General features: G+C 39.5%; 2 protein-coding genes across 23 annotated transcripts in view; both read left to right on the plus strand.

The window, feature by feature from the left end:
- AFDN (afadin, adherens junction formation factor) overlaps nt 1–11,088 on the plus strand; it is a 122,914-nt gene extending 111,826 nt beyond the window's left edge. For 7 of the 22 annotated variants that reach the window (XM_027633951.1, XM_027633956.1, XM_027633955.1 and 4 more), the window contains 4 exons: nt 1,277–1,411; nt 3,532–4,048; nt 8,102–8,180; nt 8,907–11,088. In XM_027633951.1, the coding sequence (XP_027489752.1) occupies nt 1,277–1,411; nt 3,532–4,048; nt 8,102–8,180; nt 8,907–9,051 (876 nt within the window). In that variant the 3' untranslated portion in view covers nt 9,052–11,088. Of the gene's footprint in view, nt 1–1,276; nt 1,412–3,531; nt 4,049–8,101; nt 8,181–8,906 lie in introns of those variants that run through there. The other 15 variants (XM_027633962.1, XM_027633963.1, XM_027633972.1 and 12 more) reach the window with 6 other exon arrangements.
- Nucleotides 11,089–15,608: 4,520 nt separating this feature from the next.
- Nucleotides 15,609–20,896, plus strand: part of KIF25 (kinesin family member 25) — a 42,390-nt gene continuing 37,102 nt past the window's right edge. Inside the window, exons 1-3 of the mRNA XM_027633974.1 lie at nt 15,609–15,857; nt 16,582–16,647; nt 20,402–20,518. Of these exons, the coding sequence (XP_027489775.1) occupies nt 15,783–15,857; nt 16,582–16,647; nt 20,402–20,518 (258 nt within the window). The 5' untranslated portion in view covers nt 15,609–15,782. The remainder of the gene's footprint in view (nt 15,858–16,581; nt 16,648–20,401; nt 20,519–20,896) is intronic.

The following is a 20,896-nucleotide window of genomic DNA, read 5'->3' on the forward strand; positions in this document are numbered from 1 at the left end:
AAATTTACTTGGAGGTGGCATCCTCTAGTATACATTCACCAAATAACTGCCTAAATGAAACTAATTCATTTTGTTCATTAGCTTTCATGCTCAAAAATGAGCAGTGGGGGAAAATAATTGCAAGAAAATTAGTAAAAAAAATTTAGAATTGATTGGAAAATTGATTAAAAATTATTCTGCTTTAAAGCACATTTCCCATTAGTTAATTTGGGGGGATACTTACATGAAGGTTGTCCTCACAAAGTCTATTAAAACTAAATTAATTTTACTATATCATTATTGCTTTGTATCTTAAGGGTCTTTCTTTGTAAGTGAAGCTGGACTGTAAAAACAAATCCAGGAGTAGAAAAGTACCCTTGTTATATGCAGGTTTTAGCAAGATCCAGTGATTTACTGATTTATACCAATCAGTATAAAAAAATCTTGTGTGGGAGAAAAAAAAATCGCTTTAAAACATAGCACCAGTAAGAAATAACACAACATTTTTTAGTTAACATCCAGTTAGTTTAACATCCAGTTAATTTCTACTTGTGAGTATTGTGCCAGTGAATATTCCTGTACATGAAGGGCTTAGATACTGTTAGCTTTAAAGAATCATGCAGAGTTTGGATTGTTGCTCAGTTTTCTTGTCAGTTCAGTATCATAAGCATATATAAACTAGTATTGTCTGTTGGACATCAGTTGTCCATGTGAGCTGTTTAATCTCAGTAGTCAAAGTTTTCTTTCCCTTGTTCTCTGCTTTTTCCAAAACACATCTGCTGCAGATACAGTGGGAGATTTTATTTATCTCCTGAGACTATTTGCAGACTTGTTGAATGAGCCTGTTACTTTAAATGGATTGATCCTTTGACTAATGAGTCATGATTTTCCGGTGCTTAAATACTAATCCAGAATGAAAAAAACAATTGACTGCTGGAGCTGTGGACTGTTGGTTCCAAGTATTTAATTTCACTTTACTGTACCTATGAGACTATGGTTGCTGAAGCTGTCTGGAACGTGAGTCACCTCAGTCTTCTGCTAGGGGTCCATATATATAAATGTCTCCCTGTGTACTTTGTGCTTTTATGTATTTACTTCTGTGTACCTCTGTCTTTTTTCTTTTTCCTTAGGGATTTTAGGAAAATGAATGTAACAAAGCATACTCTTAACAGCTGGAAATCTGTAGTATAACACTTTCTAGTGAATGAGTTATTTTTAGATGCCAGTACTTGGTTACATTTTTTTGACTCATCTTGCCCACATGAGTGGCAAAAAATTAAAGATGTGTCTCTGTTAGTTACAGGATGAAGAACGCAGACGGCAGCAGCAATTGGAAGAAATGAGGAAACGAGAAGCAGAAGACAGGGCCAGGCAGGAAGAAGAGCGACGACAGCAAGAGGAGGAGCGGACCAGGAGAGAGGCTGAAGAAAAGGTTGTGGTGTATTCCAAGTGCTGCAGGGATTCTTGCAGGCCTTTTCTCTTCCTAGCCAGGGACAGCTCAGTGTTGGGTCAGCAGGGGTTAAACACAGTAGCCCTTGTGATAAAGGCCATGGCCCAAGGCTTCCTTTTTTCCAGTATAAACCAAGTAATTAAATTAATAGTCTGTTCCTGCTGGCTGGAGTTGACTGGTATTGCGGTAGTAGGCTTATCGTCCGAAGGATTTTAGCAGTGGCAAGGACTTGCCTTCAGAGCTTTTCTGAAAGTTATGGAAGAAGTCAGTTCCCTCCTGTTTTCCTTCAGTCCCCCAGCATGACTTGTGTACCTTCTTTAATATGATGGATGAGTTAGTGGTATTGGGTTTTGCTGTATCTCAGAGATGGCACTTAAATAGTTTTTCAGTATTTTTAAAATACAAAGAGAAATATGAAATACAGTGGAGTGGTAATGAGTATTCCAAATTGTTTTTATGTTTGGACTATTGGAGGAAGAGAATTAATTTCTAGAAAGCAAATAAATAATTTCAGCAGATAAGTCACTATGCAGTCAAACAGATTGTAAAAGTTCAGGATTGTCGGCTTCTTCAGAACATTATACATGAGAAGCTTTATTGATCAAAACTAGAAGACAAAGCAGTTCATTTGGCTTTTAGCGTGTTTAAGATCCTCTTGTTCCTATAGAATGAGCAGTTACTTCTCTTCAGATTGCCTGTTAGTAACACTGACTTCAGAAAGAAGAAAGAAAGCTATCTTGTAGTGTTGGTGGTCATCTTGGAAGATTGAGCAAACATATTTTAAAAAAAACCCAGTGACCAACCTTACATGTATTAACTTTATTAATTTTTTTTGTTACATTATTTTCATGCTTTGTTAAATTGTTTCTCATAAGCAGCATGGGTTGATGAGTAGAAGAGAGCTAAGCTTTGGTTGCAAATGGATGAGAAGTGAGGAAGGTGCTTCTGAACTGAGAAAAGTATTTAAAAGTATACTGTAGGAAGCTTAAAAAAAAAAAAGGCAACCAAGAAAAAACAACCAAGGTTTTCTTAATTTCTGATGATAATGCAAGCAAATGACATGTGGATCACACACTTGAAAGGGTTTTCACTGGCAGATCTTGACTGAGATATTTGGACATTTACAAACTTGGAACTTGGTACCATTAGTACAATGGTTTTAGAGAATAGTACAAGAGAATGACTTTCATTCTTTACTCTACATGAACAAGACCAGATTTATGATCTTTTTCAGGATAACTGACTCAGTAGTGGACAGATAAGCAGATAAGGTGGATTTCTGTAAACATGTGGATTAAAAATATGGTGGTTGTTCAAAATGTCATATATTCCCAGCAGAAGCTTACTATGCTTATACACAAGGGGTTTGGTAACATACAGTTCCCAAATACACATTTTCATTCGTTACTGAACTACTGAATAAACTCTTGTATTAATTTACAATGTGCCTTAGACAAGAGCTGAATAAAGTTAAATGTTAATTAGTTAAAGAATAAACTTTTAAAGTAAAAAAATACATAAAAGATATTTCATGGCCTTTTAAATGGTCAGTAGCCTTTTATAAAGATCATTAGCATAGTTTCTGTTACAAACGTTTTTTTTTAAATATTCATTTGATGTCTGTTTTGGAAAAGTTCTTTGTAATTTGATTTCTGCATGAAAGTAGTTTTCCTGGTATTTATACCAGAAGTGTTGTCAGGAGTTGTTTAACTTACGTTGTATAAGCATGAAGCAAAATTACAAAGTTCCTTTTTTAAGCTGGTAGTTAATTTTAGTTATTTTCCTCTCCCACAGATTCTTTACAGCTTTAGTAAATCTGCACCTTATTATCTGTAGTTACATTTTGAGTAATAAATGCTGTAATTGCCCTTAGTTCACACAGGCAGTTGCCTTAGTGACCACAGGCATGAGTGCCAGTTTTTTTCATAGTAGTAATATGAATCCACATAGATGTCCTTCTTTGTTCACTGCCAGAAAAGGAGACAAAAAAAAAAAAAATAAAATATTTACATGAGATGTTTGTAGTTCAGTGATGGAAAGCCTAAATCTCTCTTAGACTGAAATGTCTGACCAGTGTGTTTCTGTTTCCTCTGGGCTTACAGAGGCGACAGGAAGAGGAATATTACAGTCGCTTAGAGGCTGAAAGGCGCAGGCAGCATGATGAAGCTGAACGAAGATTGCTGGAACCTGATGAGCCTGGTCTGTACAGACCTCCACTTCCACGGGAATATGAACTCCCATCCCCAACCCCTTCATCTAACGCTCCTCCTCCCCCACCTCAGCGAAACACCTCTTACCTCAAAACACAGGTCCTCTCCCCTGACACGATTTATACTGCCAAGTTTGTTGCATACAATGATGATGATGAGGAGGAGGAGGATTCCAGTCTAGCAGGTCAGGATAAGTACTCCAGCACAAGAAAATCTTATGGTGACTTTCCTCCTGCCACCCTTAAGCAACAGCAGCCCTCCCGCCAGCCTCGCCCAGTTTCAGATGGCATCTTTCTTTCCAACTCATTCCAGTCATCTCCAGTCAATGCCAACAGTACTACTGCCAAAAAAACCCAGCCCCCACCCCCATCAAACAAACCGAGTTTCATCCATTCCAGCAGCTCTAAAGGTAGACACAATGAAATCAATCGTCTCTACAGAACTGTCCTTGTGTTTTCAACTCTGGTGCTCTAGATTGAATCGCTTATTTTGTGATTTCCCCTCCCCCCCCACTTAATCACTGTTTTCACACTGGTGATCTAACTTAAATCCTGGTATTAATATGAATCCTCCAATTTTTAATTATTTTGATCTCTCAAATTTTCTTCCTCTTTACCCAAACTTTTCAAAAACAAAAATTCCATCTTTCATACAATGAATCAGAAATTATTTTAACTGCTACTCAACCAATTCAAAGTACTGTTGGTCTTGGCTTTCACTCTGTATCTTTCAGTGATTTGTTTTGTATGAATGACCACTGTTTACTCAGGGCATCTGGAAGTGCACCTTTCTTGAACACAGGAAACCTCTCCTAATGGGTTCATGGACAGAGCTTATCCTCTGCTTCGTTGTTGGTACCAGGGTACTCTCTTTTAATCGTGTGTGCAAATGGCTTTAAAAATTACCTTTGTAGATGTAGTTCTGAAACACACAAGCACGAAGAGACATAAAGGACATGCAGTTAGTTTCATGTATTAGGCACCATTCCTGTAGTTCTGTTTTTTTAAGTGCAGTTCCTTGCAGAGAGGCAAAGATCTAAGTTTCATCTTAGCACTTGTTGCTTTACTCCTTCCCATCCCTTCTTCACCTCTGTGTTTGTCTCCTCATCTTGTTTCTTTTGTAACTCCAAGTGGCCAACCATAATGGAGTTTAATTTCAAGAAGAGCTCTAGTTGCTAGTAACTCAGCACCATATTTTATCTGCAGAGTACTAGTTTAGCTACACTGATGAAGTCAAAGCTAATCCAGTCCAAAGTTCCATGCTAAATTTTTTTAAACTGCTGCTGTATAGGAGGAATCTTAATATACTTGACTCTTTGAGTATATCTGACTCTAATAAACTTGCAGCTTATTGATACGATACTTCGTCTTTAAACAGCAGCATCTGCTGGCAGCTTTTCCTACATTTATTTTCTTCTATTCCCCTAGTTCATTCTTTTTACTTATGCTGGAAGTAAACAAGTGCCTGACAACCAACTCCAGCTGTGCAAGTCATTTTTCTAAAATGAAAAGAGTACCAAGTCACGTGAGATCTCAGGGGAAAATGTTTAGGCTGGCTTCTAGCAGAATGGATAACTTTTTTGCTGGATTCAAGTCTCAGTTACACAGGTGAAAGCCTCCAATATGGTTATATCCCTCATCACTTTTTTGACTACCTAATGAATTAGCAAAATCACTTACTTGCTTTATTCAGAGGTGTGTCCTGGTCACAGGGAGAATATGAGCCTCTGAATTGCTTCCATCTCTCAGAAGCACTTCCAATCCAGCTGCAGTAGTATACGAATCTGATTTAGGATATGTATGAAGCCACTGAGCTTCCTGTCTGCCTCATTTTCAGTTGAGGGTCAAGCCATGATTTTCCAGCAAGACATCCTTTCCTTTGCAGGGCAAATTGGCTTCTGGTACATTTGGACTGCTTCCAAAGGGAAGTGTCGAAGAGAAGCTCTGAACAGTATTGTGTAGTTTTAGTATTGCTGAAGTGTCATGAGTTTAGCTCACTTGAAAGTACTGTCCCACTGATGTACTTGATGCTTAGCAGTTTCACTATTTGGAGTCAGTACAGCACCCAAGTTGTGTAAAAAAAAGTATCCACACTAATTCTCATTTAAAGGTAGAAAAAAAACCCCTTGTTATTTACCCTGGTGTTGCCTGTGAGTTCTCAAGATGTAGTGATGTCTATGGGTCTTGCAAGCCCATCTATCACTCCTGTCTGGCTCTGTCATAGGTTCCAAATCTTAAAGGAAGATGAGGGAAGGTTTTAGCTTTTCAGTGTGTTTTTGTTAGACTGTGGAGTATAAGCAGACACACTGGACACTACCTGCTATGTGCTACAATTATAATGCAAGTAGTTCCATTATACCTACCCTGCACATGAAGCCACTGAAAAACCCACAGCCAGTTTTGTGTCAGAAGGACTCTAGCTATGGAACACTGGATATCACAGAGAATTAGTGAGCTAAAATAAGATTAAAGACAGGGAATAGTGGAAAAAATTATCTTCAGTCACTATAACTATCTGTGTTGTCAACTTGCTCTTAGGAATATTCTGAAATGGCGAGCTTCTAACATGAAACTTTGGTCCTGTATATCTGTACTGAATTTTTGTTCTTTCAAAGGACTTTCTTTTTGTTTTAGAAGATCTTACTTGAAAATAATTATAGTAGAGTAAAATATGCCTTCCATCACAACACATAGGCTTCCAAAGGGCCTTACTTCCCTTCCTTATTTGGCACTTTGAAGACATGTAACGAATTAAGCAACCCTAGAACCATTAGTCACTAGTTGTCACCACCACTTTCCTTGCCTCCCATCATCCACAACCCAGAGTACCATTTCATATATAATTGCATTTCCCAGTGCTGCTCTCTGTTAATTTTAATTGAAAAATGAATCTCATGAAAGTGAAATGTTCAGTGGTATTGTGTGTGCACATTTGTTTTTCCTGGAAAACAATCGAAAGGACAATCCACAAAGATTTGGTTAGGGTTTTGGTAACAATTAAGGAATATTGTAATATGATGCTTCGCCTTTAATAGCCTAATTCATAAACCATACAACTAATTCTGAATACTCTTATTTCATAATTTTTAAAATAGCCATGAGAACAGGTTAACTTCACCTGATTGCTCAAGCTTCTATGAAGACTGCCTGCGTAACGTACAAAGCCGTTTGCACAAAATGCAGAATTCACTGTGCAGTTTACCATCTCCCATCTTGCTGACTCTTGTTACATTCCTGTCCTTTACAGCTCTTTCCTGTTCTGAGTGTTAACTCTAGTAAACCACGCTTCTGCAAATTTTGCTCTCTTGCCTTCTTCCACTGGGTTTCTTAAGACCATTGGGTCCATTAACTAATCAAGGAAAAAGCCAACACTCAGGTGAAAACTATTATCCTAATGCAAATGAAACTCTGAACCACAGCATGTGGATCCAGACTTTCTAAAGCAGGGAAGAGTAGTACTTACATCAATGTAAGAGAGCTCAATGTGAGAGCAAAAAAAAAAAAAATCTTCATATGACTGACATACCTAGTGTGATTTGATCTGCTACAAATTTTTGGTGGAAAAAATTTAGCCTAGAGAACACTAACTAAATTTGCCTGTGTGTTCCACTATCATATGTCTCTTACTGAATACTTATAAGAAGTTGTATATACCAGTGGAAGAACCAAACATTTCCTTTTGTACCAAAGAAGGTTCACAAGACATAACATGTACAATATTGAGACCAGAACTATCTAAAGACAAATCTGAGTTGTGTGCTGACACTCATTTTTACTCTTTCCTTGACAGTTATTAAGAGAATATGGTCTTAAATACAAATTAAATTATTGAAATTTTTGATTGGAAATAAAAGGTTTTGTCTTGTGGCCTTTAGAAAGAATTAATAAAATGTATAAAACCTGTTGTGTTATATCAACCTAAAGGTGCAGTGCTGCAAGATAGTTGCTTGAAATTTAAGTGCAGGGGAGAGGGGGCATTTTCTGAGTAGTACAGTTCACTTAGACTAAACTGAAAATAAAATTCTGACTACTGAACTGCAAACATGATATATACTAATCTTTCAGCTTTTGAAAGAGAGCAGCTGCAGCTAACTTATTTCCTGTGGAGCTTGTCATAGGATAACTGTGTTGCTCTTTCCATCGATCTCCTTGAACAGCTTCTAATGTCTGTCTTACAGATAAGCCATAATAAGATGAAGACCATGATTTGGTGTGTGCTGGATAATCTAAACAAAATGGGTTCTGACTCAAAATTAGGAATAAAAAATTAAGCAGTTTTGAGGGGGATGGAATTTGGTAGTACTGGTTTTAAATATTCTAGACGTCAGATGACCCTCTAAATTTATTTCTGATTCTAGTTTGAGATTATTTCTTGAAAGAAGCACTGCACCTTTTGAAGAATGCAGTATAAAACTTTTATGTTGTAACTGCAATCCTTCAACATACTTTTTCTTTTGCATAAGGAGTAAATTCATACACTGGATCTACAGGAGCAGCTGCTGGGGAAGGTTATCGGGATCCAAGAGACAAAAGATCTAAAAGGTGACATACAGGACTCCATGAACTTTTATACAGCTGACTTGGCTAAATTCTGCAGTATTTTCTGTTGCTGCTGTTGTATCTCTGTGGGCTAATCATTAGGTCTGCAGTTGTCTCTATCATGGGTTACTATAAACCACAGCTAAGTTCTCCACAAGTCCCCAGGTGATCTGAAGCACTGCTGAACAGCAGCAAATTTTGGTACTACAACTAAGTAAACCAAATGGTCTATGTAAACTAACAGCAGCAACTGTTTTATGTGTATTTATGACTCTGAACAGAACCTCTCAAGTGGGATTCTTACCAAACTTGCAAGAAGTGTCAATAATGCAAGCTGTATATATGTCTCATACAAGCTTTACCATACAGCGTACTGAAGATATGCTTTGTCTTCCAGTGCTTTTTCTTAGACCTATGCCACCATAGAAAAGCTTGCTAATTTAGCCAGAGCAGCAATGCTGTGCTAATATAGACAGAACCTTAGTTTATACCTGCCCTTCACTTTGAAAATTGGCAGGCATTTCCATTAATTTTAAGATGCAAGAAATGGTCACAAGCCATAAATTTGTCTTAAGTGATAGCGCAATTAAAGGTATGTGTGGGGAACAAAACCTTGCAGAACACAGAGTGGAGACTCTTGCTGTAGTCAATACATGTAATTAAGAATTATTATGTTTAAGGGTATTGGAGATCAGAATTTAAAAAAGTATTTTTTTTTTTCCTTTCCAGTCAAGATGCAGATTTACCTGGAGCACCAGAAAACTTGACGTTCAGGGAACGCCAGCGACTTTTTTCACAGGGTCAGGATGTATCTAATAAAGTAAAAGCTTCTAGGAAACTAATGGAACTGGAAAATGAGTTGAACACAAAATAAGATTAAAGCACCTTATCAGATGTAATGGAAGATCTCCAAATTGAGGGATTGAGATGGGGGGCACACTACTAATGAACAGAAAATGAATGTTTTCTGAAAGGAGTGACTATGATTCCTCTATATCTAAGACTGTTAATTAAGATTTAGAGATGTTGCAATAGCAAGAAAACTGATTACTTTGCCAGGAGCTTGTGGTTTATACAATGAAAGCACTGTAAAATTTTGAAGATATGAATCACGTGAAGGTAACTTTTTCTTTTCTGTTTTGAGGGTTAAGTTCTTGTGCACCAGACCAAGTAGCACTTGTCAAGTTCTGTTTCCTGGTGTTTTACAGACACACTTTTGTTTTAGCTGCTGAGCAGAGAGAGTGAGAATAGCTTGAACTGCCTAAACTAAGCTGTGCACTAGAAAATTAGTATTTTAGGTTGTTTGATAAGAAGCCAATATTTGGGCCACCTTAAATTTGAGACTTCATATGCAAGTTTGACATACTGTATGGTGTTTATAGAATGATCATATCAATACAGATCTTACCATTACTTAGTACTGGAATAACACACATTCTGTAGGTAGAACCTTGGAATAAAAACATTTCTATTCCTACATATTTGTTGGGTCTAAAATGGTTGCCTGTGAGTTTATCTGTAGTTATGGAAAAGTCTGTATGTTGATGCATCCTCACTATATGTGCTTCAGACTTTCAAAAATGGGAAGATAAAAACCTTTGGTTAACTGTTTCATCAAAAATTACATAAGCAATAGATAGTAGCCTACACTAGTGGCCCTCCATCAGCTAGGACCAAAATGTTAGTAATATATTAAAGGTGAGGAGTAATGATTCCAGTTTCAAGGTGAGCAGAACGGATACATCTGTTTTCTGACAAAGGCAGATTTAGAAGTTATTAGGTAATTAGGCATGGAACCGTATTGATAAGTCTGTTACCAGTTCAGCAATAGATTTTTTTTGTTCTATGGAGATGTGAACTGGCATATTAAAGAAAAAGACTGAAGTATGAAGCATCAAATAGAATACGGCAGTTAGGGAGTGGGAATGTTAGTAAGGTCATTAACAGAGCTGGTGTGCTGGCAAGGAACCATCACCTGCTTATGCCGAGGAAGCAGTGCTAGTGAGCTCTTCTTCAGTCTAGCTGGCTTTACTGACATCCTGTTACTGTTGTACTGAAAACATTTTTGGCAGTTCAAGCTATTTTTTCACACTGTAATAGCCTTATTTAATTTTAAATTGTTAATCTTTTTCCTCCCACTGTTTCTTCAGCTATGCTTATGTGGCTGATGATGTTGGGAATAAGGACCTCATCAAAGTTTTTCTCATTGTGTGATGTTAAGACAATATATATTGTGATTCCAAATAAATTTTCTATTTGACAAAGCCCTTTACTGGCTTTAGATGATTTTTTTTTTCCTGTATCATATTGTTCTCTTATAAATATATATTTAGGGAATTGTGCACACTTCCAGATACAAAGGGGTAGACTTTCACTGCCTTAGGAAAGAAATCACTTTTAATAAGAGTTGTATGATAAATAAATGCAAGTTAATGAAAATTGGAGTGTAAATATTTTTTACGTATTTCAGGTTTCTTATTTGAAAGTGTGCTTTTACCGTTTCACCTGTTAAATATGAAGTAGAAGATTAAACTGGTTCAAAGTGTTAATGAAGGATCTGCATGCTTGCTATGTCTGTTCATCAGGAAAAGCAAGCCTCTCCCAATTTATCTTGAGAACACTAGCAACCTTACAGTGACAAGCTTTCCTTAAGGAAAAAACTTATGCTGTTGCTGAATTACTGTTGCTGCTGGATTCTGAAAAAGGCTTAGCAAAAAAATACCTATAACCTTCAGTTGAGTGGATTTGGCCGCTATTGGGCATTCGGGTCAAGTGTGAATATGTGTAAAAGTGCTTTTCATATTTGTCTGTGCATTATTATGAAAAACATCAAAACTGCTGTAGTTTCCCATTTCTACTGTATTTCACTTGCAACCTATTTTTAATAAAGTTTGTATTGTATTTAACTTTGCATTAAATGTTTTTTCTACTGTTTGTTATTTAATTCTGCGTTCCTAACAACATTATCATAAAACAAAGGGGCTCTTTGTATGTTTTGCCTTACCTGTCCTCTTAAAATAAATTTACAAGCAAAGTTTGTGTGTCTCATAGTAAGTAGATGAAAACTACAAATTAATTTTACATGGAGAATCAATGAAGGAGGCTGATCTTCATGGATCAGAAAGGAGAATTTCTTGGCCTAGTGTTGTTTGATACTGTGGCACTGACATAAAAGAAGTGATTTCTACAGCTTAACCAACAACGTATGAAGTAGTAAATACCCGTGGGGCTCAATTTTGCAGGCTAGTTGTACTGTATTTGTATACTGAAGTTGTTTTTCTAACAACAAAGAGGAACCTGGAACATGGCTTCTTTTGGAAAAGTAAATAGTATTGCATGCAGTCTCCACTGTGATTGTTGTGGTTAATGGGAGTGAGCAGTTTAAGCACTGCCTGGGGAGGGAGCCAGACTTCAGTGAAGTTCTGTACATGCCTTCTGCTGTAGATATATGGCCACTGGAGATGGGATTGAGAGCCACCTATGCCTCCTCCCAGGTGAGTACCTTAATCTCTTGAGTTGTGGGGTCTAACATTCTTGAATTTTCAAAATCACTATTGAGGACAGTCTGGATTTTAGTTTGAGATACGCGTATAAAGGCAGGGAAGGAGACAAAGGAACTTCACAAAGCTGGAAGTGTTGTTCAGTATGTTGCAAGTATGATTGCCAGGACCTCAAGCCATGGCTGAAGGAAATCTTTTATCCATGTTTTGAGTCTGTAGCTTTTGACTGTAAGAATAGCCTAAGAAAAAAGAACTTACTTGAATGTAGAATGTCTAGCCTAGAAGAAAAAGGAAAAGATCCATTGCTCTTCTCTATGGGAGTCCCTCAGTCTAAGCAAGAACAAAGAACCTGGTACAAGCAAAAGTGGTGTATTTGGTGAGACTATAGTTATTGCAGCTGTGAACTGTGTCATAGAAACGTTGATTTCCAGACCAAAGTAGTCCAGAGGCTGTGGGGGAAGAACTGTGTGTGATGTGCAGCACATGCGTTATCAGTGGGGAAAAAGTTTTAGACTGTGCCTTGCCCAGTTCAGGTCGAGTTTGCTCAGTGAGCACACTGGTGTGATGACTTTGAACAGTGCAGAACAGCATCTGCTTTGCATTAGGAATATGAGTTGTCAGCCTTGGCAGCGTCAGCCTTGGCAGCATAGCTCTTGGTATTTTAATTGATGATGGCCCGTACAGTGATAACTGTGTAAGATCATTCTTTACCTCCTAATTCAATTAGATAACAAATAATCAAAAACTACAGTGATAAAAAATGAGTTTCATTAAAAATAGTCTTAAAACACACATAGTAATTCATGTATGTGATGATAAGAATGGAAAAACATTGGTTCTTCCTCCTGTTTTTTCAACTGATGCTGCTGTCTCAGGTGGTCAGGTAGTGGCTATGTGGCCCAGAAGGCAAAGCCTCACAGATTAAAAACTTGGAGTTGGGTGACTTATTTCCCAACTATAATGGCAAGTAAACATTTTAGGGACACCACAGTGCAATACACCTGCTCAGAGAATCTCAGTTTATTCTTGGTAACAGATGCACAGGACTGACCTACAGTTGCCGAAAATGCCGTCTTACTAAAAATGTGGAATGAAGTATTTACAGCTTCACTAAATAATGTTTTAGGAGGTTCAAATGAACCTCCTAAAGGCTGTGTGCAATACAGCAATCTCAAGTTACTGTCTGCTGAGCGTGGCAAATGCCGCCTCATACAGGCGGTAGAAAACCGAAAGGCAGACCATCTCCATGTTTGGCACAAGAGGGTAGCAGCCTTCTCTCTTGGTACTTTTCCCAAGTGTTTTTCTACTCATTTTGTTTCTTGTTACTGTATTTGGGAATGCTGTAATGGATGACTTGTTATCCGAATGCTGAAGCTGAGACCTCATATGCACTGAAGTATTCAAGACAATGCTTAGTAGTACCTAAGATTTATAATACACTGATGGATTTTATAATCTGTGGGTGGTATTTCACCGATGCTAAAATTAGTAGTTAAATGTGGACTTAGAGACAATTTCATTGAATTTCTGGCCCTCCAGTTCCACAGAAGGTTCTGTAATAAGGCAGGGCTCTGCATTTGCAGGAGAAAGATGGGATCAAGTTGGTAAAAGTTTGGGGGAAAAACCAAGATTTCTTCAAAGCAGAGAACTGATGTAGAAAGTTGTGCTAGAGTACAGCCTGGTAGCATTTCCAGAAGATAGCTGGATTTCATGTTTGTTTCTTGCCTAGATCTCACTGACAGATTTATGTTCCTTGCCCACCAAGCAGCTTCTCCTAAAATCTGGAAATAGAAGGAAAATCCCTAAAAATAATTACTGCTGTTATGACGAGTCACAGATCATACTGTGATTTTATTTTTATTTTTTTATACAGATGGGACAATTTTCAGTACCATCCAACCTTCCAGAAGTGCACAGAGAAATGACTAAATAAGAGTAGTTTATGGATGCTCAGTTTTAGGTTACTAGTTCAGAGTGATAATAAATTAAGTCTTGTCTGTTACAACCTACAGAAACAAGATCCTTAATCTCATTAATAGTGGATGAAACCCGCAATAAGGAAGAGACTAACCATTACACTTCTGAGATGAAGCTGAGTTTTGTTGGAAAATAACATTGTTCTGACTTGATTGCTGCTGCAGGATGATAAGCATTACAAATAAAAATCATAGCTCTCTGTTAAGAATTGTGAGTCACACCCCCCAAGCTACTAAATTATTCTCCCCAAAATAGCTGATGTTGATAAAATCCTGTCTGCCTTACTTAGCGCCAACATCTTGTAACATCCACAGCATTGCAGCACTTCTGAACTCTTTTTTTATCCTTTATCCATTTGTTAGTTCTCATTTTTCCACCAACACAGAACTAGTTGCAAGGACAAACTACTGAGTTACACTTTTGCATCCCAAACCCAACTGCAACCAGCCAGCTGGGTCTTTTTTTAAACTGAGGCTACAGGTCACAGCAACTTGTTGAAGTTGCAGCATCACAGAAGACAGTGGAATGAGATGCACAGGGGTGTTTGGTTTGGTCTGTGATAGATGGCTTGCATCTGGGTTCTGCTGTAAAGGATTGCTATCCCTTTGTGCCAAACATGGAGAGATTCGCTACTGTGTCTTTGGATTTTCTGCTGCCTGTATGAGAGCACATTTGCCATGTTCAGCAGACAGTAACTTGAGACCTCTATTTTGCAGAACTGGATTCTTCTGTAATTATCATGTTGGTTTTGGTTTAAACCCCCCCAAGCAACTGTAGTGCAAAAATAGTGCTATTTCCCACTCCCAAGAAGCTGACATGTTTGTCTCTGGCATACTCTCATATTTTATAGTCAAATGGTATTATGACTGCTTTCAAGATCATGTTAATCTTTCAGTGCAATACAGCAGAGCACTGAGGAATATTGCTACTGCATGTCATGTATTCACCTCACCATGTTAGACCCCCAGCCACAGCCTGGATGAATAGCTCCTGTGTTGGGCAGCCTCTCAGGACTCCCACACCAGCTGAACCCACAGGCTTTGTCCTTGTCCTAAGTCCAGCCCTTACACTGGTTGTGTTCACAGTTAATAAACAGACCTCTGTGGTGCATCATCCCACCAAGTGTCAAAGTCAGGTCAGCTACAGCTGCTTGCCCAGAGCTGGGTCTAACTGGAGTTTGAGTAGCTCCAAGGGTGGAGACTCCATAACCTCTTTGGCCAGCCTGTGCTAGTGTTTGACCACCCTCACACTACCCTTACACTCCTGTCCTGTGGTGCAGTGGTGTTCGTGCTCTCCCATCAGGTATTGACTGGATCCTCCTCAGCTTTCCCATCCTCCAGGCTGCACAATTCCCAGCACACTCTGTGTAACAGATGTTCATATCCTTTAATCTTCTTTGTGGCCTTTGCAGCCTTAGCCCATAGCACACAGCACCAACTGCTCACGGGGAGAAATCCTGTAGCCAGTATCAGAGCTCTCAGCTCTGTCCTCCTCCTCCTCGCCCTTTTTGGTGGTGTGAGGTTTGCACCCCTGGGCCCAGGAACCGGGGAGCCTCACACCAGCCTTGGGAGCACCAGGCTTCCCTTCTGTTTCTGCACTCCCTGCCCTAATTCTCTGCCTTGGCCTCAGAGGTCCCTTATCCCAAGAGCTGGTTCAGGTGGTGGGATCCCCCCAGCCTCTCTGGATGATGGATATGGATCTCTGAGCTCACTCATTCCAAGTGACGCAGCAGGCGGTCAGAAGTATCCCCCCCAGCCTCTGGGGATAATGGATATGGACCTCTGATGTCACTTATCCCATGGGACACTGTAGGGGAGTGCCCAGGGACAGCAGCCCGCTCCCCATTCAGCCAGGCCTGGTACGAGGGTAGCACCACCCCCGTCCTGCTGCCCCCGGCGCTGCCCCGCCCCCTCCTGCTCGAGGATTGGTGGAATGCCCTGCCACTCACGGACGGGGAGGTGCTGAGGGCGGTGCTGACGCTCGCCCAGCCAATAGCAGCGCGGGAAGGGGGCGGGCCCGTCACCATGGCAGCCGCCTGGCCGCCGCGGCCGCGTCCCGGGTTAAATCCCCGCTGGAGCCGGAGCGGGGGAAGCTCCTGCTCCGCCTGGGCGCGGGAGCGGGGAGGACGATGCGGCCGCGGCGTGGGCTCGACCCGGGCTCCGTGTGGGCGCAGCGCCTGCGGCAGCTGGAGCAGCAGTTGCGCGTGAGGAGCGAGGGCGGGGCTGGGGCGTTGGGGGGCGGGGCCTGCAGTCCCGCACGTGCCGCGCGGTCCCGGTCGGCGTTCCCCGATGCTGCCCATTCCCGGTAAAAGTGGGCTCCAGGCGAGGAGCCTGAGTCTGGCAGCGTGGGGAGGGCTTGTCGGGCCGCCTCGTATGGGAGAGAGGCTGCTCCTGCTGGGGCTGGGATAGAAACGGGGTGCCAGAGCAGTGAGCGGCTCTCCCGCCTTCCCTCAAGCGCAGCGCTTGTGGGAGATGGCACCTGTGCTCAGGAATAGTTCGGCCGCCACACCATGGGAGGCCTCTAGCGGTGCTACCTTTGGAAATGGAAACTTACGTGGTTATGTGTAAATAAATAAAATTGCGCTTCTCTGAGAACCGGTGGTTTCATAAAGCAAGAGGGGTTTAAATTGTGTACCTGTTCATTCCCACACAAGCAGGCAAAAGGACAGAAAGTATAGAAATAAAGGACTATTTACCTTGACTTTTACAAGCTTGTATACAAATATTATTGTGATTAGGAGATTGGGAGTAGGTAGTCCTTTGATCCCAGAAGTTTGAGAAGCGCTGGAATGTAAAAATGAAAGCTATCATAATGAAATAATGTTAATCAGAGTGAATGAGTCTGATTGCCATTTAATTATCATCTCAATTAAATAAGTCTGATTAATTCTTACTATTGTGGGGTTCTGGGTGTGTTTTCTTCCTTAGGCCAAAGAAGAAAGAATAGTTGTCCTGGAAACTGAAAATGCTGCTCTTCATCTAAAACTTGCAGAGGTGACTATTAGTTATTTTCTTTCAAAAAGAGTTCTTAGGAAATTTAAAAAAAAAAAAAAGACCCTGAAATCTGCCTTCCCATTTTTGGATTTTGCACTCTTTACCAGTTAGGGAAATCTATGAAGGGATTAAGGCTCAGCATTTCTGTTCTTTTCAAAATCATAGTATTAGACTGTTTAAGTAACTAGAAGTTGTCTTAAAGTTAAATATTTGCTATTGTTTTGAATGTATAAAACTGAACTGAAGGAATGACTCTGCAAGCATTTAATATGGAATATTGCTTTCTTCTTACAGGGAACATGTTTGTCTAAAACACAGTAGTAGATTTTTCAGGAACACTTTTTAGATGCAATTAGGATGATGCTTTGAAGAGGACTGTTCATAGAGTGCAGGAAAGACATTTCATTATGAGTAGGCTTACCAGAGATGCTAGATTGCGTGTCTTCACAGCACTAATGTTATACTTGTCTGGAAAAGATGAGGTAGTGTTGCTCATGTACCGAGTCACAGAGCACACAGCAACAACTGGATGCCCTCATTTCCTTATATCCTTCTACAGAAGCTTAGGTTGTTTGCCTAGACCATTATTGAAATAAGGAGCTGCCTGTGATGACGTTTGGGGCCTTCAAGGGTAAGATTTCAGAGATGTAAAGAATCTATGCTGCTAGAGCAGAGCCAGCTGCGAGTATTAGAGGTGATACAGACTGTTGGCCTAGAGTTTCTAATCTGGGCTGAAACATTAACTGGTTTTGTGACCTCAGGAAAGCCATTTACCCTCCCTGTGGGTTTGTTAACACCCATGGATAAAAGTGGGTTTAACATTTTTCAGAGTCTGACTGGAAGCAGATGGTACATCTGAAATGAAATTTGCTAGGTGTACAGAAGAACACTGTAATTTATTTTGTGAAAATGTTTTTATTGTTTTTGTTCTGCCTTCTAATATTCACTGAAAGCCTTAAGTATTTTAGCTGATTGTTTTTTACCCTCACAAACACAAGAAATAAATTATTCTAGTCAGTAAGGTACTTCAGATGTAGGAAGAAGTTGCCTGTGTATTAGATAATGAAGCCTTCTTTTTCAAATAGAGCACTGCTTCATTTTATTGAAAAATGTGGTAAAGATATGAACACCTACAGACACATGAGGACCAGTCAGAAACAATATCAAATGATTTCTGGAAATACTTTGCAATTAACCTTGCACTGATGTTTCTATTCAGGCAGTTATTTAAAAATACTTAAGAGTCACTTCTTCCTGGTTAATTTGCCCCAGCAATCTGAAAACGTGAGCTAAACTGACATCTATGAAATAATTTTACCCTAATTGAAGACTATGTAAAACAATACTAATTGAAATTAGTATTATTTAAGGTCGTGCAATGTTGCACAATATCTCCCAGTATTTCACCAGCTATGCTGGTGAGAAAAGTTACTGCCCTTGGCTGTCAGTCCGTGACCCTTCAGATCTGCTGGTGGTGGAGCTCCCCAAGAGATTGAGCTGTAACAAGTTCAGTCACAGTGACCAGGGTTAAGAGAGGTCTCATTCTTAACTTGTAAAAGCTAATTGGATTCGTTTTGGATGAAGTGAGTTAGGGATCCCTGGAGACAAACTTATGAGGATCGCCATAAATTAGGATTTGCAGTGTAGATGTTTGTCTGTAGGCTGCATCAGTTATCTCCTGCTATAGACCTTCCCTTATATCCTTGAAACAGTGATGAATTACAGCACTTCCACTTTGTTCTGCAGCCCAGTATATTTTTATCCTAGCAGCATATTGTAGGGGTTGTTACTGAACATAGGAAATCAGATTCTTTCTTGGTAGGCTTCCTTTTGTCTATTTGGAAATGTGTTTATCTACCTGCATGCCCCTTGCTTTTGTTAGCTGTCCTTGAGGTCCTGATCCCGCAGCCTTCCTTACATAAAGCCAAGTCTGCTAGAACGGATCCAATTGCAAAACTGAGATTTCACTTTGGAGAACACTATTATGTAGTTCAGTTTCACTTCTGTTTATAATAAAGCTGACTATAAAAAGTTTTACAGTCAATTTTTTGCTTCTGTGCACGAGCACAGATTTGCAGGTTCTGGCCTGTGAACAGCTCTGATGAATGCTAAAACTATTTTAATGGAGAAAACTTCTAAACCAAGGCAACATTTGCAATAAAGATAAACTTGATAGAGGAAGCAATGAGAGGGTGACTGCAATGACCAGCAGTCAACCATACTGGTTTTATTGTTAGTGTTAGGAAATATGGAGGGTCAAGGGGAATCTGTGCAGATGGTGCAGATTAGATGTTAAAAGTAGGTTTTAACTATCTTAAGCTTATTTAGTAATGATGCTTGAGTACTGCAATTGCTTATAAATGTGCTTAACTTTTCATGTGTGATTAGAGATACTAATTCTGGTGTGCTACTTGGGTCCATTTTTGTCAAACTATTTGTAAATATTGCATCTGAGTAACATGAGTCTTGAAAATCCTCAGAGTAAAAGAATGTATAAACACTGTATAGAATTAGTCTCAATTTCTGGGAGCTTAAAGCCTGTAACAAAAAGAAAATTATAATTTTTTAAAAATAATCTCTTCCTGCTATTTCTTTTTCATTTAAGAACTTCATATATTAGTACTAAGGTGCTGCATAGTTGTACAGAGTCTCCACTTGCATTTGTAAATGGAGGATATGTGCTTTGTGAAGGTGAAAAAGCCATGTGGAAACATTGGTTTAGATAAGTGAAGTACTTTTTTTGAAAATATAATCTTTTTTTGTCCTTACAGCACCAAAACATCGTGTTGTTGTTTTTGCCAATATCATCTGTAGTTAACCTGCAATTAAATGTTTAATTTTTACCTAATGTTATCAGATTATTGGAATTAAATCAAACCCATTATGTGAGTAGGTTTAGCTCTTTCATGTCTTCTGTTGTACTCTTCTATGCTTTGCTAATTTGAATAATGGGAAACTACAGTTGCAGAATGTATGGTGTGAACAAAGTAGGAAATAAGTCCATGCAAGAGACAAGTGCATTTCAAAAATAAAGGAAGAGGCAATTAGTACTGGGGAAAGTGGGTGAAGAAGTTGCAGCTCATTTTAAGTACCAGCACTGTCAGTAAGTGACAATTGCTTTGGTTGCTTTGATCTCTGAAGACCCAGTGTAGGGCTTTATTGGCACAGTTTTGCACCATTACAACCCTACAGAGTGTAATGGAGTCGGTGTTGTCAGGCGGCTGGAGCAATGGACACTAAGTTGGGGGCTGTGTATTAACAGCTCCTTCAGGACTTCAGCAGTTAACACGTGTACGTGTGTCTTTGTTCTGTTTCATGTCCTTCCAGAGTGCTTTCTGAGTTAAATCTAGTTTCCAGGAGACACTTAATAATCCACCTATGTAACCAGCCCTTTTCCCTAAGTGAAGACACAATTTTAACCCTTTAGATCCACCTCAAGCGTAAGTAAGAGGATTTAGGTACAGCAAAGGCATTTTAGAAGTCTAGTGCTCAGGTTTACCACACTAAGGAAGTAGAACTGTGTGATGTTAGCCAGCTACCATGAGGTGATTCTTCACATGACTCAGAAAAAGGTAAAAGCAAAGAAATTATGTCTTTGTTCGCGAAGCCCAGCCATGATGATGATGATGCATTGACAATATCCCATGTAATCAGATAGTTGAGTTACAAGTGTTTATAGAGACAAAGGGGACAGAATGCAACAGGAAACATGAGTGTTTTAAGGTGATTTTTTGGTGATTTTTTTTTAAAATAGCATCAAGGGTTGGCCGGAAGAAGCACTAATGAAGTATTGCAGCTCTACGCTGCTCGTGGCGGGCAGCAGAAATTGCAGAGGAGTTCTCTTGTAACCCAGCTGCACAGAGCAATAAAGGTAAAGACATTTAGTAATAACGTAGGCATAATCTATGCCCTAAACATTTACATGCTTATCAAATACAGTAAAACACAGAAAATGGTTAGATATGAACCTGATCTGTGGCTTTATTCTATTCACAGCAGAGCTTGCAGTGAGGTGTAGCCATTGTTCAGTGGTTTTGCTGCAATAGGCTGCAAAGTCACCTGAGTCACCTGAGAGACTGCTAAAAGTGGCTGCTCCTGAGCTCCAGGATTTTACATACAGGCTGCTGTCAATACCCAAGCTAGATATTTTTGTAATCAAAGCATTTCAATTCCTGATTTGATTATCATGTTGACATCCCCTAAAAACAATAATTGTGATATACTTTAACCAGATAGGCCGATCCTTTAA

Source organism: Corapipo altera, unplaced genomic scaffold (genome assembly GCF_003945725.1).
Source record: "Corapipo altera isolate COAL_440 unplaced genomic scaffold, ASM394572v1 2b, whole genome shotgun sequence".
NCBI classification, from domain to species: domain Eukaryota; kingdom Metazoa; phylum Chordata; class Aves; order Passeriformes; family Pipridae; genus Corapipo; species Corapipo altera.